The following is a 25542-nucleotide window of genomic DNA, read 5'->3' on the forward strand; positions in this document are numbered from 1 at the left end:
GTCGGGGCTCTCGTGCACAGCCCTGGAGGAAAATCGGGCTCAGGTAAGCATTAGGGGAGCTGGTGGGGGGGGGGGGCTGCTGCACACAGAAGGTTTTTTACCTTCATGCATAGAATGCATGAAAGTAAAAAACCTTGAGCCTGTAGAACCACTTTAAGGTATGCTGGAAATATGTCTACAAAGCAAACTGGAAACCAGTGGGACCCAGGTACACCCATCTACTAGTGGTCTTCATGGAAAAATTGTATATATAGGGCTTTTTTTCAGTGGGAACGTGGGGGAACACAGTTCTGGCACCTCCAGCACTGAATGTATGTAATAGCATGGGGTGTGGGGTTTGCTGGAGGGTCCATTGATGTTGGCTGCTGGGGGATCTATTGTCACTGGTGGGGATCTGATTTTGTGTGAGGGTCTATTGTTGCTGATGGGGAATCTATTGTTGCTGGGGGGTCTTATGTTGCTGGAAGGGATCTACTGTTGAGGGAGAGGTCTATTTTTACTGGCTGCTAGAGGATCTATTGATGCTGGCTGCTGGGAGATCCGTTGTTGCTGCTGGGGGGGTCTAATGTTGCTTGGGTGGATACAGGCATACCCCACTTTTAAGTACACAATGGGGTTTATTTACTAAAGCTGGAAAGTGCAAAAATCAGGCTCACTTCTGCATAGAAACCAGTGAGCTTTCAGGTTTTATTACCAAAGCTTAATTGAACAAGCTGGGGTTAGAAGCTCATTGGTTTGTATGCAGAAGTGAGCCTGATTTTGCACTTTCCAGCTTTAGTAAATAAACCCCATTGTGTACTTAAAAGTGGGGTATGCCTGTATTTTGTTACTGGGTGTGATATTTTGTTGTGGGTAGTTCACTGTTGCTGCAGGGAATCTATTGTTGTTGGGGTGGAGTCCATTGTTGCTGGAGGAGTCTATTGTTGTGTGGGGATCTATTGCTGGGATTCTATTGTTGCTGACTGCAGGGATCTATTTTACTGCTTTTCTTTTTATGATCATGTTCCATACAAATGATTTAGCACCACAAAACGATACTTGACTCTGTATTCCCTAAAAGGGGCAGTACTGGTAGGTGGGTAGGGGGTGGAATCAAGGGACGGTGGTCAGAGGTGGGTAGGGGGCAGAGACAAGGGGTGATTCAGACGGGGGAGTTCCTGCACCTACTCTCCGAGAAAAAAAGCCCTGTGTATATATATATATATATATATATATATATATATATATATATATATATATATATATATATATATATATATATATATATATATATATATTTATATATTTTTTTTTCTTTATTACTATCACTAAAGCTGTGTACACACGGGCGGACTTTCCGACGGACTTTCAACGGACTTTTGATGGACATCCGACTTTTTAATGAACGGACTTGCCTACACACGATCACACCAAAGTCCGACGGATTCGTACGTGATGACGTACACTGGACTAAACTAAGGAAGTTGATAGCCAGTAGCCAATTGCTGCCCTAGCATCGGTTTTTGTCTGTCGGACTAGCATACAGACGAGCGGATTTCTGGATCCGGCGGAGTTATGACATAAAGATTTGAAGCATGTTCCAAATCTAAAGTCCGTCAGATTTTCGTCTGGAAAAGTCAGCTGAAGGTCCAATGAAGCCCACACACGATCTGATGTCCGCTGGACTCGGTACGTCGGACCAGTCCGATAGAAAAGTCGGACCGTGTGTATACGCTGCATAACACTGAACTCTAATTACATAGGAAAACTTTGTACTGAACTGACAGGCAGGGCTTTCATTAAATATAAGAATGTGATACTGACAGTCAGCAATATGAATCGTTGGAAGCTTTGTGCCGCAAGTCCTGTTACTTTAAGCAGTTAGCTATGTTGATTTTTATTTTATATCTTAAACCCTTGCCAAGGCGCTCCTATTGACACGTGTTGTTGGAATTCAGTGTTACACTATGGGGTCTATTTATTAAAAATCACTTCATAAATAGTTTCTTTGTTGCCTTTTACTGATGTAGCATTCAATCCTAAAAGAGAAAAATGGCCATAGGAACATTTGACTGTGAGCATTAACATTCACCAATAAAGAAAATAGCTTAACACTATAGGCTAACACCATTCAACCAACAGGGAATATAAAATGAGGGAGACCTCAGCACTGTGCACAGTCTATAGCCCCGGTGCCTAATCTGCGTATATGATGTGCGACCCTCAGGCCTCAGCAGTCTGTAGTGGGAATATTGATTAGGGTATTAGCATTTATCTCTGCTAGCCTCCCAGTTTCCTATTGTCTTCTACAGAATATCTCCTGCCAAAAATGTGGCATGTCAATACTAGTTTATGGATTCTAAACACAAAATCTCACGCTTATAGAGTGTTATATCCTGTTGATTTGTTGGAGGATTATTATTATTATTATTGCAGCGATAATGCTCATCCCCTGAATTGTAATATCTATGCTGCTCACCTAACCCTGTTCTTTTGTAGGTGAATAGTGACAAGAGACTTGCTCTACGGATAATCTTCTAAATGCACTAATATTATTGTTTATTGATGCACTAACCATTTATTATTAGCCAGCGGTAGAGCTCTACCTAGATAGGCTGTATTTATGTATGTTTTAAAAGTTCTGTCACATGACAAGATTTTAAATCTGACTTAGTGACAGTCTCCTTTAAAGTAAATGTAAGTTTATTATACCTTAACCACTTGCTGCCCGCCCACCGTTGCAGAGTGTCGGCGCGACCCCGATCTCTGTAAAGAGCCGCGGCCATGGCTCTTTAACCATGTGATCGACTGTGTCCAATTACAGCCGGTCACATGTAAACACAGAGATGCCGGTAATCGGCTCTCCTCGCCTCACACTGACAGAGTGTGAGGAGAGGAGAACCGATCAGCGGCATCTCCTCACAGAGGACATCTAGGCATGTAATCAGGGCACTGATAATCAGTGCTCTGATTACAATAAAGTGCCCACAGTGCCAGCAATGTGCCCACCAGTGCCAGCAGTGAGTGCCCACCAATGCCAGTAGTGAGTGCCCACAAGTGTAAGCAATCAGTACCCATTAGTGATGCCAGTCAGTGCTGGCTATCACTGCTGCCCACCACTGCTGCCCATCAATTCCTATCACTGCTGCCCATCAAGGCTACCCATCAATGCCCATTAGTACCGCCTATCCGTGACACCTATCTGTGCCCACCAGTGCCACCTGTGCCCATCAGTGCCACCCACCAGTGCCAACCATCAGTGCCCACCAGTTCCGCCTATCAGTGCTTATCAGTGCCACCTAGCAGTGCCCATAAGTGCGGCATATTTGTGCCTCCTCATCAGTACCAACTAATCAGTGTCCATAGGTGCCACCTCATCAGTGCCCACCAGTGCAGCCTATCAGTGCACATCAGTGCCGCCTCATCAGCGCCCATCAGTGAAGGAGAAAAATGACTTGTTTACAAAATTTACTGCCAGAAACTAAGAAAAACGTTTACGATAATAAGGGCAGACATAATCAGCAAATAGCACCACATCCCATAACTTATGAAAATAAGGAGGAAGAAGGAGAAAAAAGGGTTGAGAACAACCCGGGGTATTTTAAGGTGCTTCAATTTCAAGGTAAGTAGAGTAGAGAAACATGTACAACTTATCCATAAAAAATAGTTTTTATTATTAATTACAATTAAAACAGATTTTATTATAACATGATACCATTTTGTCACAAGCTCTCCACCGAAGGGAGAGGTTGCATCTCTCCCAAACACTATGCCTTTTTGATTCTTCTTAACAGAAGCACTTTTTGAATATCTACCTCATGGAATACTACCTATGATTCCTAAAGCTTTGGCTACGGCTTTTCCACAGTTTACTGACTCATTACTGCTTTCCACATTTGCAGCGAGAGGTTTCTACCTCTAGCAAAAGATTTTTGATTCTACTAAAGGATACATAAATTCTATATCCTTCTGTGGCCATATAAGACGGGAACCTTTGGTGTGAGAGACCTAGTTGATGTTTCTGTATTGCTGATGCTACTTAGAAAAACAATTTTTATCCAATACAATTTGTCTTCAATTTGTGGCAGCCTGAGTATACCACAATCTATGCCAAAACTCCTGAGGAAGCTCCAAATGAGCGAAACATGTTGAGTGGTATTGAACTAAGTGTTTTTTTTTCTACTGTCTGCTCACTACGGGGTGTGGATATTGAGATACACATATTGTTTTTTTTTTAAATGGTGTCATGTTATAATAAAATCTGTTTTAATTGTAATTGGTAATAAAAACGATTTTTTATGGATAAGTTGTACATGTTTCTCTACTCTACTTACCTCGAAATTGAAGCACCTTAAAAGTCCCCGGGTTGTTCTCAACCCTTTTTTCCCCTTCTTCCTCCTTATTTTCATAAGAAAAACTTTTATTTTTTTTACCATTTTCAGTCTTTTTTTTTAGGAAAAAATAAAAAACCCAGAAGTGATTAAATACCACCAAAAGAAAGCTATATTCGTGTGAAGAAAATTATACGAATTTCACATGGTTACAGTGTAGCATGACCGCGCAATTGTCATTCAAAGTGTGACAGCGCTGAAAGCTGAAAAATGGCCTGGGCAGTAAGGGGGTGCAAGTGCACAACATTGAAGTAGTTAACCAAGGGACGTTTACTATGTGGAATGCCACATACATATTGTTACACTTTTATTCTCCCCTCTCCAAATCCTCTACTTTATTGTAGGATACTTCGCTTTTGGAGACAAGAGCATTTTTGTCATTTTACTTGGCCCATGAGGACAGGACAGGGCCTATTTTTTAGGGGTGGGTGGATGTAGCACCCTCTTAGCATAGGATAGGTCTGCTCTGTTCAGGGTTTTACAGTCTGGGAGTTTTGATTTCTTCTCCCTGCCTCTAGAAGAAGTTTCTAGAGCTTAGGGAGGGAGAATTCAAATAACCAGCCTGAATATTAATTAGGGCCTAGCCAACCCCTAGTTGAGGTGTGCCCAGACATGGGCAGCGGAAACTGATAAATAGTCTGAAGCTCTGGAGAGATTGTTTATCCCCAGGGAGGAGAGTTCCCAGCCTCAAGGAACTATTGCCCCTGAGGCAGCCTGTGGACTTGGTTGCTGTTCTGTAAGGTCTCACTGGTGGCAGAGCTGGGACATAGAAGTGATGGAACTGACTGCAGGACTTCACCAAAGGGATCTGGTCTAGAAAAGGACTGTCCCACTCACTGGATTATGCCCAGAGGAAGCTTGAAGGTGGCAGCTGTCCTAGGGACTTGTGAGTAATGATCCTGAATTGATTCCTAGTGACTGTGTGTTTTTGGGATATAAGTGCCAGAGGTAGCTTAAATTGAGACAGCTCTCATAGGTTCCAGATACTGGTCTTTCCCCATCCTCGGTAGTGTCCTGTACTGTGCAGTGTTCCTGAGATTGCACTGGGTACCAATAGCTGTGCAGTGGTGCAGGGTAACCAGATGCCAAAGAGACTTGCCTAATGGTCCCCAACTGTGAGGCCTTAGACTGTCCCATATTCCCAGTTGCTTAAGGAGAAGACTGTCCTCTAATTGCTAAGTACAAACCGTTTTGGAGTATTCCAACCCCTCTCCTGTTAGTTTTTTGTAAGTTTTATCACCAATAAATCACAAAAAAGAAACCCCTAGACCAGGGGTAGGCAAACTTTGAGATGAGGAGATCTACCTGTATAACATGAAAGTGATCAAAGATCACCGGGATCGGGGGCCCTTTTTTTTTTAACAAATTAAAGTAGTGTTAGTGTAAAACCATGCTTCTAAATACCTTATTCCCGATCTTTTCTGGCCAGTCACTTGATTTCCAGCCGCTCTCCTCCCCCAATCTAAAGGCTACAGCGGGAGGGGCCAAGATCCCCTCTGACGTCAGCTGGGGAAATCACGTGACTGCTGTGCTGTCTGCTCAGCCCCTCCCACTGTAACCTTTAGATTGAAGGAGGAGAACAGACTTGGTCATGTAACTGGCCAGAACAGATTGGAGATAAGGTATTTAGAGGCATTGTTTTACACTAATGCCCCGCACACACGGTCGGACATTGATCGGACATTCCGACAACAAAATCCTAGGATTTTTTCCGACGGATGTTGGCTCAAACTTGTCTTGCATACACACGGTCACACAAAGTTGTCGGAAAATCCGATCATTCTGAACGCGGTGACGTAAAACAAGTACGTCGGGACTATAAACGGGGCAGTAGCCAATAGCTTTCATCTCTTTATTTATTCTGAGCATGCGTGGCACTTTGTGCTTCGGATTTGTGTACACACAATCGGAAATTCCGACAACGGATTTTGTTGTCGTAAAATTTTATAGCCTGCTCTCAAACTTTGTGTGTCGGAAAATCCGATGGAAAATGTGTGATGGAGCCTACACACGGTCGGAATTTCCGACAACAAGGTCCTATCACACATTTTCTGTCAGAAAGTCCGACCGTGTGTACGGGGCATAACACTTACACAGTGTAGGATGGCTTCATAAAAGAGAGGGGCTGGCAGTAATATTTATTTAACTTTACTTTACTATTAATAGCAGCAGGAGGAGAGGGGCGGCACACACAAACACACACAGGAGCTGACAGGCAGGGAGGGAGAGAGGAGAGCAGCGGGATAACAGAGGCATGTAAACTGACCACAGTAAACAGGGATCAGCAGCCATGATTACCATGATCAGTTTAAATAGAGGGAGACAGGAACAGGCAGGATCAACCAGGTTTTTTACAGTTTAGAGAGGGACAGGTTAGACAGAACAATCAGTGCCGTTTAACCTGTTATAAGAGAACACTATCTTTTTTCTTTTTTTTTTTTTTTTTTTTTAGGGTTAAAACCACTTTAACTAGCAAGGCCTAACTAAATAGTAAGGAAATTTAGAAAACTATATTAAAACAAATGTCACTGTAAAAATAGAAACTTAACCTACCTTAAAGTGGATGTAAACCCTCACATATACCCAGTGAAGTTAACAGCCTAAAATGATACACAGGGATGAAACAAATATCTGTACATAAGTTGTACATGTATATGTGCTGTCTTAAGCTTTATATATTCTTTAGAAAGTGCACAGATTTTCTGTTCCTGGTTATCACTGGGAGTGGATTATTGGCATACAGCCAAGAAATCTGATTTGAGGAAAGGCTAAACCCCCCCCACACACACACACAGGCAAATGAAGGAAGTAATGTGCAGAGCTGTGCTCTGACAAGTCAAGCACTCTGCTAATCTAATCTAATCAACCTCCCACGACCCAAATTTCAGGCTGCTTTTATCTCCCAAGATAAAGAAAAAGAAAGAATACCCGCACAATGGATTGCGTACTATAGACATTAGGAAAAAAAAAAAAAAAAAAAAAATAATATATATATATATATATATATATATATATATATATATATATATATATATTTATATATATATTTATTTGATGGAACTGCTGCCTCTACCGATTACTTCCACTAGTGGAGTATAATGTTGAAAAAAGAAAAAGAAGAAAAGAAGTAGATATGGCACCGTTCCAGACCTGATGGATTCAGGTGTATACTACTCCCTTGAATGGGAGGAAGGTATATTAAGATGGGGGGGGGGGGGGGGATTGATGTAGGTAATTCTTGTTTGAATGGGTGTCTTCTAACCAAAAACAAAACACAGTGAAACCAAAAATGTAAACTCCTGAGTGTAAATGAGTGTCAGGTTATATGCCTGACCAAATATAAAGTGCAATGTGTAAAACAACCCAACTTGTTTTATATATAAATAGATAAATAAAGATATAAAAAATGAAAATAGTATAATTACTTTTAATCGTTAATGTGCATGCACAATGACCATATATACAATATATACAAAGTAAAATCAAGGGTGCAAATATAAAGTGCTGGTGTGAATATACAGGTGAGCATATGACTGATATATGCAATTAAGTTATAGGTGCTATGGTGCCAGTGAAGGGATCCGTTTAGACTCTGGTGAGCTTTCCAATGGGTAAACACTCGGTGCGTGTCTTATTCGTGCTCTTATAGTGACTGCACTCACCAGATCCTTCACCCCCTCTTGGGGTCTCACACATCCACAGTATGTGCCACTGTGTAGCAATGCAGGATAATTCCGTCCTTAATGTTGAACAGCATCGGTGAGAAACGAGCATGTAAGGCAAGGATGTCCGTGGTCTCTATGGGGTCACTGTGAAATCTGGAGCTATATCGTAGGGCGTCCCAGCGGGCTGCAGCAGGTGAACCTACAATATAGCTCATTGCACATGGAAGCTCCCATCCGCTCTAGCACTCTGCCCCAACATTTTTCACGCAAGTTTTTAGTGTTGTTTTATACTTATATACTGAATAAATTCCTAAGCTGTTTAAAGGATTAGCTTGATGCTTCTCGCTCCTCCTTTTGCTTTCCTTTTGTTCACAGTGATCGGGTTCCCCAGCCTGTGCTTGAAGCAGCCTTGCTCCCTTTACAGCTTCCATTTAGAGAATTTTTTAGAGACTAATTTTTAGAGGTTCATCTCCCAGAACTTTCAATCCACTCACCATTCACATGGTTGCACCTTCATGTATCAGCATGCAGATGCATGCCTTTTCATTTCAAACTTTTTCATCAAATGGTTTAGCGCTGAACATTATACCAATATTTTGTATGTGTTTCCTCCTAAAGAGATTCTCCAGTCCCTCTCTCTGCTGCCTCAGCTGCACTGGACAGCAAATGAATGAGAAGTACTGTGTGCTGAGCGGCTTCCTGTACCTTCACAAACTGAACAAGCGTTCATTCAGAAAAGGAAGAGGACAGTAAATTTCATATTTATCAACCGCTTCCCCCGCTCTCCATTCTGAAACATCCTCCGCAGCAGCCGGTGGGAGGAGGAGAGGAGGGAGGCCTCCAGCGGTGCGTGGGGGTTAGTGGGCTAGGGCCAAGGGAGCACACAGGGGGGCCGGGCAGTAGAAGAAAGAGGAACCTGGAGAGGAGGAGTGGCGATTAGTGGAACCAATCTGCTGTATTTTACTTCCTGCAGCAGCTGAATGCCAGTGAGAGGGAGAGGAGGAGAAGCATTCATTCAGCTGCTGCAGGTAAGAAAATACAGCTGATCATTTCCACTAACTGCTGCCCCCGCTACCCCTCCTCTCCAGGCTCTGGGGTTGGCAACCAAGGGATGGGATCTACCTGTCACCTGCCCACGATCGACGAGCTGCCGAAGCCTGCACTAGACTGTTCATTGGAGCCAGAGTGAATGGACTACTGTGTGGGTGGCTGGTGTACTGTTTTGGGGAGAACCAGTTAAACCCAGCTGCCGCTGCAGGGCAATTTAAATATATGGTCAAAATAAAATGTATTAACTCACAAGCCACTGATTTGTTCCATTTATAGGGGTTGATTTACTAAAGGCAAATAGGCTGTTCACTTTGCAAAGGAATTTTTACTTTGCTTAGTGTATGTGGTGACAATTAACTTTGCTAACAATACCCAAGCACATGCAAGGAACATATTAAAAAAAATGTTTTGCTTACACATGATTGAGATGATGGAAGTCAGCAGAGATTCACATAATGCAATACACTAAAGTAAAATTCCTTTGCAAAGTGAAAATTCCCCTGCAAGGTGAATAACCTAATTGTCTTTAGTAAATCAACAGCAAAGTCTTGACACAACCATAACTGATAAAGTGGCCTGGGTAGCTTTATAACACATTAAAGTTATTTTATGTGTAGAAAATAAAGTTCCTTTTGATTTAATAGACATTGTGGTTGATTTACCAAAACTAGAGAGTGCAAAATCTGGTGCAGCTGTGCATGGTCCACTTCTAACTTCAGTTTGTTCAATGGAAGCGGATTGGCTACCATGCAGAGCTGCACCAGATTTTGCATTCTCCAGTTTTAGTAAATCAACCCCATTGTGTCACCCTGATTTCTCCACTTCCCTCAACATGCATCAATAGGAGTACCTTGGCAAGGGTTTGTTCAATAAAACGTTTCTTGAACTGAGAATGCAAAAATCAGACACATGATGAGATATGAAGGCTTCCCCATACCTAAAGAGCAACCCATTATAAATGGTCTGTGTGAAGACATACATACATTTTTCACATACACTAATATTGGTGGCTGACCAGCCAGGGTTGGATTCACCGTTAATGCAAAATAAGCACGTTTGGGCACCAAGGGAAGAGGACATCTAAGAAAATGAGTGTTTTATGCATGCCAGTATGAATGTGTGTAAGTTGTATGCTGTATGGGATGTTGCTAGTTCCATCCTGGCTCTGTGCAGCCAATCTTTTACTGTTCTCTAATTCATGGCTGTCTGTGTCTGAGGAGTTACTATCTTACAGATTTTTTTTCATACACAAGGACCTTAAGGGAAAAATGTCCATCAAGAACAGCAACAGCAGTAAAAGGAAAAGTCAGAGCACAGTAAAGACCCTTTTTTGCTACCACAGCAAGCATCATATCTTGAAACCAAGAACAAAAAATGGTAGGTGGTTCAATATTGTAGCATTTATGAAAGCATGAAATATCACTTTTGGGAGAAAGGTCATTGTTCAATCAGTTTATATATTTTTTTTAGTTCAGAGTACAGCTTTAAAGAGGACCTGTCACTTTTTTTTTATCCCTTATTAGCCTGTTTGTCTGATGTATGCTATGGCATTTCCTTTTGCAGCCTTTTTATTCCATAGAAGCAGTTTGCTTGATGGGGCTGTGAATTGGGTCTACTCTGTCTGTTTAATTACATTTCCTCAAGAGACCCCATTCTACATCAGTTTTTTCTAAGCTCCCTCTACTCTTTTTATTTGTTGGGTCAAAATTGAAAGAGATGATAAACTATGCAGTTGCTTAAAGTTTTTTGGCAGGGAGAGAATAGATTTTCTATGCAGGGTGAGGGAGGATAGGAGAAAGACATGCAGGACAGTTATGTAGAAGTTATGTAGAAGATGCTTATCATCATAAATACAATTTATCTTTAGTTCTTTAGAAGCCCTTGACAACAGAAAGAGAGGTTTTTACCTACCTTTAGACATCCAAGTCTTGTTCTTAGCTCATCACATTCCATCTGCAGCAGACGAACCTCTACTTCTCTTTCAGATTCTTTACTTGGACAAGGTATGTGAGCGGGCCCTCCATTGACTGAGCGCATTGTCTCTTTTGTTGAGGGCTTCCTGGTCACTGCTGTAGAAACTTTTGTCTTATCCTAAAATGGGTTTAAAAATAACATATTAACAAAGAGTAATGGTAAGACAGAAACAAATCAGAAAAAACTGAAATGGGAGAGAGCAAAGGCAAGAAGCGGATCCATATAACACAAAGGGGTCCCCAATGTGGTCAATACTTACCCCATTGGCCAATATGACTCTCCTAGGGGTTGATAAAATGGTTGGGGGAAAAAAGGGGATAAGTAGGTGGTCAACTGAGTTCAAATAATCTTTTGAGGTTTCTGTAGAGCTTCATACTAGTCCCTAGCCCTGAGGGTAAGGGTGCTAGTGGTAAGACAGTGTTACCCAAGGTTGGATGGTCAGTCACCAGTATGAGCACCTCTCAGCTGTGTGTTGTTACTGGTCTTGTCTATCAGCCTGTTTTGAGTTGTGTGCCTATAACCTTCCATCCTACCCCTCTGAGAAGGATATACACTATAGTATCAAAAGTATTGGGACACCTGCCTTTACACGCACATGAACTTTAATGGCGTCTCAGTCCGTAGGGTTCAATACTGAGTTGGCCCACCCTTTGCAGCTATAACAGCTTCAACTCTTCTGGGAAGGCTGTCCACAAGGTTCAGAAGTGTGTCTACGGGAATGTTTTTCCATTCTTCCAGAAGCGCATTTGTGAGGTCAGGCACTGATGTGGACGAGAAGGCCTTGCTTGTAGTCTCCACTCTAATTCATCCCAAAGGTGTGCTATTGGGTTGAGGTCAGGACTCTGTGCAGGCCAGTCAAGTTCCTCCACCCCAAACATGCACATCAATGTTTTTATGGACCTTGCTTTCTGCACTAGTGCACAGTCATGTTGGAACAGGAAGGGGCGCTGTCCTAAATTGTTCCCACAAAGTTAGGAGCATGAAATTGTCAAAAATGTTTTGGTATGCTGATGCCTTAAGAGTTCCCTTCACTGGAACAAGTGGGCCAAGCCCAACCCACGAAAAACAACCCCACACCATAATCCCCCTTTACCAAATGATTTGGACCAGTGCACACAGCAAGGTCCATAAAGACATGGAGTCCTGACCTCAACCCGATAGAACACCTTTGGAATGAATTAGAGCGGAGACTGCTAGCCAGGCCTTCTTGTCCAACATCAGTGCCTGACCTTACCAATGTGCTTCTGGAAGAATAGTCAAACATTCCCATAGACACACTCCTGAACCTTGTGGACAGCCTTCCCAGAAGAGTTGAAGCTGTTATAGCTGTAAAGGAAGGGCCAACTCAATATTGATCCCTACAGACTAAGACTGGGATACCATTAAAGTTCATGTGCGTGTAAAGGCAGGTGTTCCAATACTTTTGGTAATATAGTGTATGTACATGTTCACTTCCTATACTGAGCATACATCCTCACCTCAGACTCTGTTGGAGAGCCAGTATAATACCACTATAGTAATACTGATTGCTGTGCATTTACAAAAAATCAGCATTGTAACAACATTGGCAGCTGCTGATACTAAAAAGAAGTATTGTCAGTATGCATAAGAGTATTTCAAATTTGGCTTTATAGGTTTGTTGGAACAGTGCCTGTGTGCCTGTTTAAAAAGATTCTCTGTAATGATGCCATGAAACCTTTGGTATAACCCTTCAATTTTTATATAATAACTGTTTAGAGGTCAGTGAACAATCTGAAACTCTATGAATGCGTTGATGAGCTGAGGAGTTTATGGACCTCTAATATAATATATGAGAGCCTAAGTGAATTTGTCAGACAAAACATGCATATCAAGAACAGGAATACCACTAAAGGAAAATGACAATCAAGAGCAATGACAGAGCAGAAAAGGACTCTCCATGCTGTTACAGCAGTGAGGCCCCATGGTAAAGGAGCATATAATAAGAACATGAAGAAATATGGTAAATGGTTACATTTTAAAACATAAAAAAAAAATGTCAGTTGTGCTTTGAATAGGCATTTTATATGCTGGTTACTTATAATGGTAAATAAACTAGAATAAACTAGCCAAAGTAGATGATGGATTTTCCTTTAGGAAAGCTGTTTTTGTTTTGTCCTTTTTTGCGATCAATTGAATGTGAACCTGCAGATCAACCATGTTTCAGCAATGTATGTATGCATCAATAAGTAAACACATCTACAAAATACTCCCATACACACGTACATATCTTTAGCAATCAATAATCATTAATTTATGTTGCTCCGTATATCACTGGACTGATCAATGACCATTTGTATCAATTTACGCCGTAATAGACAGAAAAATAACTTTTACAACCTTAATTAAACTTGACTAAGCTATTACAAGCCCCAAGGCTATGTAGAGAAAATGAAAACACTGTCATTGTCCCCAATTGTAGTACTACCTTTAAAAGCAAAGATATAATCTGTACATGTTAACTCTGTGTGACTTCAGTGCCCATGCAGTTAACTAGTTGGATGCAAAATTTTGTTTGTTTACAGATTAAGTCACCCCACTCTAATTTTTTATTTTTATTTTTTTATAGCTATTAAATCTATTCTGGTTTCTTATATCAATCTCTTAGATCTTACAACAGCCAGTAGTCTTCTCCTCTATCAAAGAACAAACTTAGAGCCAGCAATGAGCCTGACAGCTCCTAAAGTCGCGTACACACGGGCAGACTTTTCAACCAGACTGGTCTGACAGACTTTGCGACAGACTTTCAACGGACTTTTGACGGACTTCCGACTGACTTTTTAATGAACGGACTTGCCTACACACGATCACACCAAAGTCCGACGGATTTGTACGTGATGACGTACACCGGACTAAAATAAGGAAGTTGATAGCCAGTAGCCAATAGCTGCCCTAGCATCGGTTTTTGTCCGTCGGACTAGCATACAGACGAGCTGATTTCTGGGTCTGGCGGAGTTATGACGTAAAGATTTGAAGCATGTTCCAAATCTAAAGTCTGTCAGATTTTCGACAGGAAAAGTCCGCTGAAGGTCCGATGAAGCCCACACACGATCGGATTGTCCGCTGGACTCGGTCCATCGGACCAGTCCGGTCGAAAAGTCCGACCGTGTGTACGCTGCATAAGTTTTGAAGGGATATAAAGACCTGCTGGCATCCAAAGCTAAAATGTCTATATTGGGCTGACCTTTATAACCATACTAAACCATTATAACTGATTGGCTCTATAAGTAAACACATCACAACCAATAATGCACCAAGCTACTCCAATGACACCACAAAGCTATTAATTCAATCCATTTTGATCTCTCAGCTAGGACAAGCCTTTTTTTCAACCAGGGTGCCCAGGCACACTGGGGTGCCTTGAAGCTTCTTCAGTGGTTCCTTGGCAAAATGCCGTAAAATTGATCAAAAAGTGCATACAAGCCAGCAGGTGGATGAAGCCTGCCTTTTAGTTACACAAAGCCACAGGCTTTCATTATGCACCATTACGACTTTCTAGACATAAGGGAGATGTCTGTCGCCTCCACAGCATCATTGTTTGACCGTCTTCTGCCCCTTTCCCTTAGCACTGGGTTCACATTAGCTGACTGATGGAGAAAAATTGAGAGAAACATTGGAATACTAGTCAGTACCAGTGTACAAAAGTGTATTTGCTTTGGAAGAAAAATTCACTTCTAAAGTTGGGTGTCCTACATGTGTGGATGTTACTGCATTATGTAAAACTATTATAATAGTTTTTTACATTTTAGAATGGGGTGCCTCAAGACTGTCCATAATTTTAAAGGGTGCCTTGCCTGAAAGAAGGTTGAGAAACACTGGCTACTGCAACCCCCTCCTTGTTTGCCTGCCTCTACACAGGCTATCCACCGTTCAGTCTAACATGAATGTTGCTGCCAGACTCATCCACTTTACCAACCGTTCAATGTCTGCCTGTCCCCTCTGTCAATTCCTCCACTAACTTCCACTTTTTCAATTAACCTCTTGCTTACTGGGCACTTAAACCCTCCTCCTGCCCAGACCAATTTTCAGCTTTCAGCACTGATGCACTTTGAATGACAATTGCGCCGTCATACAACACTGTAACCAAATGAAATTTTTATCACTTTTTTCCCAGAAATAGAGCTTTCTTTTGGTGGTATTTGATCACCTCTGTGGTTTTTCTTTTTTCTTTTTTAAAAAACAAAAAAGTATATATTTTTATATTTTATTTTAAAATTTTGCAAACAGATCATTTTTCTCCTTCATTGAAGTACTCTGATGAGTCTGCACTGATGGGCACCGATGGGCTGCATTGATGGGCACAGATAAGGCGGCACTGATAGGCAGGCACTGATAGGTGGCACTGGTGTGCACTGAGAGGTGACACTGATGGGTGGCACTGAAGGGCATTGATAGGTGGCACTGGTGGGCACTGAGAAGTGGCACTAATAGGTGGCAGTGATGGGCACTGATGGGTGGCAGTGATGGGCACTGATGGGTTACACTGATAGGCAGCACTGCTGGGTAGCAATGATGAGGCACTGATTGGCACCACTGGTGGGCATTGATAGGTGGCACTTGTGGGCATTGATAGGTGGCACTCATGGGCATTGATAGGTGGCACTGGTGGGTACTGTGGGCACTGGTAGGTGGCACTGGCGGGTGGCACTGGCAGGCGGTAATTGTGGGCACAGATGAGGCAGATGTGCCTCCTTCCTCTTTGGGACCGATGTCCCTTGCACATAAGCCGGTGATCGGCTTTTTTTTTCCTCACGCTATCACCGTGAGGAGAAAAAAAAAAACTATTACCAAGCTTTTGTTTACATCACATGATCAGCTGTCATTGGCTGACAGCTGATCACATGGTAAGGGGCCAGGCTCGGCCCCTTACTCGGATCTGTGATCACCCGAGTCTCAGTGACTCGGTGTGCACAACGCGCGCCACGCGCCCTGCAGGGGGCACGCAGGAAGCATGTAAAGGGGAGGCCGTCATATGATGGCCTCCTGGAAATTCAGGTCCGCTCTGTGGCTGTCATTTGGCTATAGCACGGACGCCAAGTGGTTAATAAAATTTAAAAATACAAACATACAAAGCCATCCACAACCTTGCCCAAGCTACATCAGCAACCTCATCTCAAAATAGCACCCAGACTGTCCTCTTCACTCCTCCCAAACTGTCCTCTTCACTCCTCCTGATCTTTAGCTCCCTAGTCACCTCCTCTAATGCTCTCCTCCAGGACTTCTCCAGAGCCTCTCCAAACATTTGAAACGCCCTACTACTTCAGGTATCACCAACTCTGTCTGCCTTTAGGTGATCCCTGAAAATGTATCTCTTAAAAGGAAGCCTATGCCAATTGAACCTAAAAACTAAAATTTGACTTTCTCCAGCAACTCATTTATTCACAATAATTTATTTTGTATCACTTACCTCTCACTTTTTGTGGTGAACTCTCACAAGCAGGACTTTTTAACCCTCTTGAATTGTTTTGTAACTGTACTATCACCCTTTATTTTGTAAAGTACTGCACAAAGTGCTGGGGCTATATAAATCCTGTTTTAATTGCAGCTATGTGCACTGCACTCTTAAATGAATCCTTTAAATTCATACAAGTCTCTGTAGGTACTGTAGTGATCACACAGCCTGCTAGAGAGAGCTATGGGAGGAGAAGGTGGATATGAATTGAACTCAGCTGGAATGACAATTATGGCACTTGCTGAAAGCAACTCATCTAAGGAATAACAATCATGATATTTTACAGGGAGTAGACAGAATCAGGAATCAATACTACATGAAAATACACACGCTAAAACTAGCAGATTCAGTTTATATGGATTTCAGTTGTATTTGCCCAGACAAAGTGAAATCAATCGTATTTTTAAAAATTCATAGTGATAAAAGCAAACCCCCTTATTCTGTTTCATTTTCTATATAATCATTGCTTTCCTGATTGTAAATGACTAAATCAGAGTTGCAAAATTAGTTTCTTTATTGCTTACATTTTAGTTATATATATATATATATATATATATATATATACTATATATACTGTAACATTTGCATGTAGATTATGCCATCAGTGTTGCTGACATTCATACAGGTGATTGACAAAGGAAATGCTTAAAGCAGGCTCTCCAACATACCCCGCTCCAATAGGTACAGTATATACCACTGATGAACATTTACCTTTCAAATTATAATCTCCTGATTTTAGCCTTTGCTTTAATGTCAGGTAAGTGTAATCTATAAATTAGAGAGATGAGCGGGAGGAGAGAGTTTGTTACCTTCATGCATTCTGCATGCAGCCCCCTCAGCCCCCCAATACTTATCTCAGACCCATCTCGATTCAGCGATGTGCACAAGAGTCTCAGCTCTCTGGGGGTTCTCAGTCCTCATTGGCTGAGGCAGGAGCAGGAGCCATTGGCTGCTTGGTTGGGGGTACTTGGCAGGAGAGAGGGGGGTCGGGAGCACCAGCGAAGGACGGAGCACCAGCGAAGGACCCGAAAAGAGGAGGATCCAGGCTGCTCTGTGCAACACCACTGCACAGAGCAGGAAATTATAACATGCTTGTTATTTAAAAAAATAAAAACTTTAATATCACTTTAAAGGTTAAGTTTACCTTTTCGTTTTCTTAAATTCCAGCTTTCCTATGTACCAATATACCATTATTGTACCTCTGTTGCAGAAAACAAAAAAGTGTCACTATATTCTAGGGCAGGCCTTACTTTAGCCTCCAGTTCCTCCTGTAGAAAACTCCTTCATGAATTCCTGATATTCGTCCTTAGGACATGAAAACCATTACAAGGAAGTACTTCACCAGCTCACCTCGATAACACACACCCTTCACCTGCAACCCCCCCCCCCCCCCCTCCAGGAGATTGCTCCTGGCCACCTCTGTATTTACAGGCTCTTTCAATGCAGACATTGTCAGTGAGCGCTGTTCTCCATGAGCTCCATTTTTCCCTGAACATTCAACCAGTGTCTTCCTCTACTGATCAATCGTTTTGTACCTTACCTTCTTACAAAAATCGTTCATTTGGCAAAGTGTGCAGGAGCTCGGGGATCACATTACAGCCTATGTGGAGCAGAGATGTAGTAATAAAAACAGGAGAAGACTGTCCCTGGAAGTCTGTAATACTCGCCATACACTATACAATCTGATTGTACAATCTCCTTTAGAACTACCATCAACTATGTAGTGCAAGGGTCTGCCTGCTTGTATACAGAGTGATTGGATATATGTGTGTGTCCTATTATATAGTTTTGGTATACCTAAAGGAGACGGTAAAGAAACTGTACAATCAGATTGTATAGTGTATGGCCACCTTATACACCTAAAATGAACTAATCACACTTTCGGTGCCATTAATGTTTAATGGCAGTCCAAACATTGAAGCAAGTACACATTTTGCTGCATGAAAAACTGCACCAAATGTCCGATGAGTTACTTTGCCGCATGTAGGGTAACCATTGAAATCAATGGGCTGCCCGATGCATGTCTCAGGAAAAACAGGGCAAAAACATGCACTTCCACTACGCGAGGTGTGAATAGGGTGTGAAAGTGAAATCGGTGTGTTTACACAAGAACCATGACAGCTGATTCTCTCCATCCATTCCATCCCATGTACTTGTATAAAGCAGGCTATATATACTGTGCAATCTGATTGTACAATCTCTGTACAATTTCCTTTAGATTTATCAAAACTATGTTATAGGAGGACCCACCTGAACAATTCATTTAATTTGTATCAAGCCCTTGCACTTCATAGCTGGTGGTCATAGCTCCCAACTGTCCCTGATTTCGAGGGACTGTCCCTGATTTGGAGCAATGTCCCTCTGTCCCTCTTTCCCCCTCGTTTGCCCCTCATTTTGGTCTGATCCATATAGTTGTATATAAAAAATGCACTTTTTTTTTCTTTCAAAACGTGTTTCCCAGTGCTAAACCATTCATCTAAATTCAAAATTGCTGCATTTGTAAATGTTAAAAGCCAATATAAAGGAATAGGAGTGGCAAAAAAAGTCCTTGTGGATTTAATTAACCTTTTCTTGGGTTAATTCTCCTTTAAAGGGGGTGTGTCAGGGTGTGTGTCCTATGCCTACATATATTTGCAAGTAGGTGTCCCTCATTCCCATCTCAAAATGTTGGGAGGTGTGCTGGTGGTAGATTCAGATTGTACAACGTATAACCACATTAAGTAGGGAATAAAACAAAAGGTGGTGTAGTGATGAGGGAGGTGTGGTCCAGAGAGGTAAACACTGCAGTAAGGCGGTGCATGATGGGATATGGCGTTTTCCTGGATGGTCACATGATGATACAGGAAGTGATATGCTCAAAAAGCATTTTTAAAAATGTTTTAAAACAGAGAGGTTCAAAGCTGCCATGGACTATGTAAGTGGTAGAAATGCACACTGGAATGGCTTGGACAGAAAAGTCTTTAGAAATTTGCACAAAATGCCTGCTGCTTTTTTTATGCAAAAAAGTCATAGTCATTCAATGGAAATCAACTGATCCTCCGAAACACAAGTTGACTACGAGGCATGTGGTTGTTCAAGTAAATTTGACAAGATATGGTCTTGCCTTCCCTCTGTGATGTTAGAAACTGGAGGATTTTGTCAATTCCGGTTTCAGTTTGATGTTTACAAGCCGGCATCAGAATAAACTGCTCTTGATCAGGTGATCAGGAGGCCAGAGGAGAGATATGGGGCCTAATAGAGAGGACCTATCACTCTATTACAAGGGATAATCTATTACAAGGGATGTTGTTCATCCCTTGTGATTTCAATAAAATTAAATAAAAAAAAATTAAAGATACAATGTAAAAAAAAAAAAGTAAATAAAAAATTCAATAAATAATTTTTTTTTTTTAAGCGCCCCCGTTCCCCCATGCAAATATGAACAAGCAGTTAGGTCACACCACGCGAACGTCAGAGTGAGAGCAGTAATTCCAGCACCAGTAACTCTAAACTGTAACTCTAGACTGATAACCTGTAAAGACTTTTACCACTTAACCACTTTTACCACTTAAGGACCGCCCACCGCATATATATGCAGGGCAGCCCTACTGCGCGAAACGACATACCTGTACGTCGTTTCGTGCACGAGACACCGTGGATGCGCATGCGCTGCACAGCAGGGGAGCCGATGTGCGGGTCCGGCCACTGTGATGTCCGCCGGCCATCCGCGATCGCTCCTCAAAGAGGCAGAACGGGGATCTGCCAATGTAAACAAAGCAGATCTCCCTTCTGAAAGCAGAGTACAGTGAGATAGCCTGTTCCTAGTGATCAGGAACAGCGATCTCTGTGTACTCCCAGTCAGTCCACTCCCCCCACAATTAGAAACACCTCCCTAGCACATAATTAACATCTTGATCGCCCCCTGGTGTTAACCCCTTCCCTGCCAGTGATATTTGGCTTTGCAGGGGCAAAGTTTTTAAATTGCTTGCAGGCAAGAGCTCTTCCTTAGGATAGTATTCATAATATTGCTACAGCAGATTAGCTCCGTAATATCACCTCCAGAATACAGAGCATGACACAGTTCCCATCATGCCCCCCCACTTTACAGTTCAGACTGCTCTCTACTCTTCGAATGCAATGCAGTGACACTGGATTCAGACATACTGGTGAGGTGCTGAAATAGCCACCAAACACTGCTGGTGGCCCGTGGGGACAAGCACTAACTTACTGCTGGAGCTTCTTTCCAGGACCTCTTCAATACCTGCATTGCTCCACCTTGGTTGGTTGAATCCTGTCAGGCAAGGATTGGCTCTTATGTGCCATGGAGTGTTTCCTCAAAAAAAAGCAAAAAGAACACACACTTTTTTCATTAGAATCAGTTTTTCTAAAGCGCTCCACACACTGTCATTTTATCTTCTGTTCAGTGTATGATATAATATGTCAACTTTTGTGACAGTGCTCAATGAACCTAGGGGGTGATTCAATAAAAGATGTTTAAGTGTCAATGTGGTTTTTACTGACTGCCAACACATTGAGAGTGCTATCAACTCGGCATAACTGAGTCTACGGAAGATGTAAAATTCACCATATAGCTCTCTAGCAACAGTTTATCACACATGCCAGGGGATACCTGGCTTTTTCACAAATTTGTGGGCGGGTTGCCCTGTATAGATTAACACATGAGGGCACGTGCAGCAGGGTACCCCACCTACTGTACAGAGCATCAGCTCCCTCTGTGTCCAGCACACTCTCTGCACCAGCCAGTGACTTCTTGTGGTTCGGGTTAATGCTCACAAAATCAGTCTGAATACATAGGGGCCCAACGTCACCTGACATATGCCACCTGTGGGAGTCATCTCTCATCGTCAGGAAAGTGACTATGTTCTTTTAACCACCACCGACCAGGTTTGCAGGAAACATTTCACCTAGACACGACTCTACTTTTAACTGAATTTTAACTCTCCACCTCCAATATCGCAGTATTTCACTTTACTGGGAACAGTAGCAATGCTGGCACTTTCTTGCTTTAAAGAGTTTGTTAACCCAAAAAAAAAACCAACACAGATTCTGTTCCTTTAAAGCATGTTACACTGCACAATGCTTGTGCTGTGTAATTTGGTACCCAGTAACACCTGTAATACCTGGCTGATCCTGCCTGGCTATAGTCTCCCGTCTGCAAACAGACCACGATAATCATGGCTGCTGAGCCCCTGATAACGTGGTCTGTTTGTGTGCCTTCGTCATCCGCAGCATGCTCTTCTGTGTCTGTCTCATCTGTCCTCCCCCCCTCCCCACTTTGTGTGTCACCTAGTGACAGTGCCGCCCCATCCCCCTCCTGCTGCAGGAATAACCAATATATTTTTACACTATCTGTACTGTATCCCAATACAGTGCCCTTCTGTCTCATTAAAAAATCCTCCTTCACCATATCTCACGGCGGCTCCTGGCGATCACATGACCGGCTGTGTCTCCTCTCTCCTCCTCATGTCCCGCTGACTTCAGCGGGGAAACCTTGGCCCCACCCGCTGCTTCTGCAAGATGGGCAGAGAGGAGACACAGCCAGTTACATGAGTGCCAGGAGCCGCCGTGAAATACGGTGAAGGAGGTATTTGATGGCTGCCATCAATTTCAAAATTACCTTATTTTTTTCTTAAAATGTTACCTTTTCTCAGTTTAAACATTTGATATCTTTTCTATTTTCTATCAAGAAAATGATTTTTATTAGATTTGCAAATCAATGCATTCTGTTTTTATGTAGATTTTTCACAGCGTCCCAAACATTTTGGAATTGGGGTTATATTTCCATGTTGCTTACCCAGTAATATATACAGCCAATGCATCTGCAAAAGAGAGAGGGGTCCTTATTGGATTTAGGAGAAGTCCCTTTAATCTTAGAGCACCCAATCTCTGACCCTGAAGGGAGATGTCACCTCCCCAAGGGACATCTTAATGATGTACAGCTTACCATAACCACATATTATGCCCCTGTGACAAATAGCTGTCCTTTTTTACATACTTGTTCGATCATTCACGACCCGAAGTACATTCATTATAACAGGAAACTCCAACATCACCCTAGCACCCCACCTTGACAAAAAAACACTTAACGGATATGACTTCCTCTCCACACCCAGATTCATCTCCCTGAGCTCTCTTTGCACTCCTCTCTTACTTGTTAACTGATGTCTGGAGAGAGTTGCACCTAACTAAACATGATTTGGGTTCTTCAACTTACCCATGTCTTTAAACAAAGCAGCTGTCCAGCCTTCTTGCTATCCCTGGACATTAAGAAGGCCTCTGATAAGTCTTATGGCCATTTCTATCCATATCGGTTTTGGCCCTAACCTTTGCTAATGTGTAAATTCTCTTTAAAGGGCCCTAGGGAATTCCTACTTGTTCAATATCTGGGGTTTTGCTCACCTCTCTTTGAAATAGGTAGAGGGAATGGGCAGGGATGTCTGTTATCCCCCGTGTTATGTGCCTTGGGGAAAAAAACATCCGTTATAATATGAACATCAAAAACCATAGACCATCCAGCATTATATGGACATAAACTAAGCCTCTTTGCAGATGATATCCTCATGTTTCATACCAACCCAATGACCTCTCTGTCTAGCTTTGCAGAACTAGGAAAATTCCAACAAATATCAGGGCTCCAGATTAACAATAGCAAGTACAGATCCCTGAGGAGATCCTTTTTCAACTACAAATATTGATATTTTTTTCCTGGGAACCCGGCCATTTCTCATATCTAGGTATTTTCTCAATTCCTCCTATGATACACTGTATTCAGCCAATTACCCTTGTCTACTATAACAACTTTACCTTCTCCTTGAATCATTAAAGGAATATCAAATTTCTTAGCTTGAACCCATAGGAGCAGTCAAAAAGTCTTTACTTCTGAAGTTACTTTGTCCTTTTTCGCATGTTCCTAGTTTAGGTACCAAGTGATTGGTGTCCCGGGAGCTGCACATCAAGTCAAAGCCTGCTGTGTGATAATGAATGGCAGTCTCAGCCTGGACCCCCACCCGGCCACACCCCACATATAACACTCTGCCCACCAGAGCCTACTCATGATGGTGTCACCTGGTGGGGGTCCAGGCTGAGACTGATATTCACTATCACACAGCAGGGTTTAACTTGATGTGCCGCCCCCGGGACGCCTATCATTTTCTACAATTGCCTGGAGCATAGTCAAACTTCCTTCCCAGCCAGAGTGGGCATAGGACTTCATTCCCATAACAGCCTGAGCAGCTGACACACATATCTTGGTTCACACCTAGTTAAGGCACCGCCATATAATTTGTGAAGTCCAGAATCAACTGCTCTTTTTTGTCTGGTGCAAACATAGACACTATGTAAACCAGAAGACCCTTTCCCACCCAAAACATTGTGGGAGCTTATCTGTCCCAAATTTGGTCCAATATTATTTTGCAGCACAGATTGCCCAATTGCTCATGGCTTATCATAACATTTTTGGTTTCCCCTTTTGGGTCACCATAGAGCCACTGAAAATCAGCCCCATGTCCATGGAGACTCTACTGTGGAATCCCCCCCCCAACAAACGTGGAAATAGATTCCCAATCCAGTTATCCCCCACTCAGGTATGGGACAGTGTAAACTCAGGTCTCATTATGTCGCTCTTGCAACTTTCCTATACAACCCCATGTTTCGCCCACGATGCCTGGAACCATCATCATTTAAATAGTGCGTCTCATATACTGGATCTTGGTGGCAGGTAATAAAGATATGATTAATGTTCCCCTGGCCACTGGTATAATTTAAACTTAAATGTCACTATTGGATCCTTTATGTAAATCTGGAAAGTCATCTATCCCCCTGAAGCATTACAGTCTCCATGAATAAAAAGAGACATCATTTTCCTATAGTTAAATATTAATAATAATAAAAAAAACATTAGTTGGTACAGTGTCAATTGACCTAATTCAGTTTTCTTTTTTGTTCTTTAAATAAAGAAGTAATTCTACTGGCTAAAAAAAAAAATGTCACCAAAGAGCTTGGGATGTACATCAATCTATATGTTTCCATCATTTCTGACTTGCGGCAAACACCTGACAAGCTTTAGGAAATGTAGTTTTCCTAGAGAGATGTTGGTAATATCAGTGGATAAAAAAGTTGTATAACAAATCGCTGCCTGTGAGACAAGCTAATCTGATTTATTTATAGCTCTATCTTCCCTGAACTTTTCTGCACTTTGATCTAAAATCACTGCTATTTATATTTCTATTCACATTATTTCTTAAAGCAGAACCCCACTCCCCACACACAAAAAGCTATGATAAACTACAATAAAAATTTAAGACAAACTAGTTAGGATTATGGTTAACACTAACAGGAGAAAGAGATCTGCTGTAAGGTCACATTACACTGCATAAAATTGCTTGTCTACAAGTCACACAAGAAATGATACTGTTGAATAAATGTTTTAGAATTGCTATCAAACAAAAAGAAAAAACTAAGTGAAACATATTTTTATTAGCTGAGCGGCACATCTAAAATACCCGAGCTGGGTAAATAACTAGCCTATACCATATCAATTATGAATGTTCTATTTTAGTCATGTAGCCCGGTACTTGGCTGTTATGAACAAGTTATGATAGGTTACAGCGGCTCTTTAAACTGTTACTAAACAGATATGCTGATTCATCTCAGCAGGGAGAGCCAGGAAGTCAAGGAGCTCCATAGACTTCAATGTTGGCCGCAGTGGAATGTGGGAAATGAAGTTCAGGTTGGGAGCCATATTGTGAACTTTTATTGATCATTAAACTGCACTTCCCAAAAAGAGATTGCCAGGAGAGGAAAGAAGTGCATTTTTTCACAGGACACAGCTTCCTCTTGCTATGAGGGAACCCAGAGAGTGCACATCGCTGCCCGCTCTGCACAACAACTGCTGCATAACGGCGGTCTGAGCAGGTTCCAGAGTGCTGAGTCCACATTTGCCAACAGCATCACCGGGTGCAGAGCAGAGAGTGGACTAATTGATGTGTGTAGCTGGATGATGAGTTGCAATATC

At 42.1% G+C, this 25542-nt stretch overlaps 1 protein-coding gene across 20 annotated transcripts in view; it reads right to left on the reverse strand.

The window, feature by feature from the left end:
• RIMBP2 (RIMS binding protein 2) overlaps positions 1–25542 on the reverse strand; it is an 883237-nt gene that overhangs the window by 597577 nt on the left and 260118 nt on the right. For all 20 annotated transcript variants that reach the window (XM_073628097.1, XM_073628121.1, XM_073628271.1 and 17 more), the window contains one exon: positions 10997–11176. In XM_073628097.1, the coding sequence (XP_073484198.1) occupies positions 10997–11176 (180 nt within the window). The remainder of the gene's footprint in view (positions 1–10996; positions 11177–25542) is intronic.

This window comes from Aquarana catesbeiana, linkage group LG01, assembly GCF_042186555.1.
Source record: "Aquarana catesbeiana isolate 2022-GZ linkage group LG01, ASM4218655v1, whole genome shotgun sequence".
Lineage (NCBI taxonomy): Eukaryota > Metazoa > Chordata > Amphibia > Anura > Ranidae > Aquarana > Aquarana catesbeiana.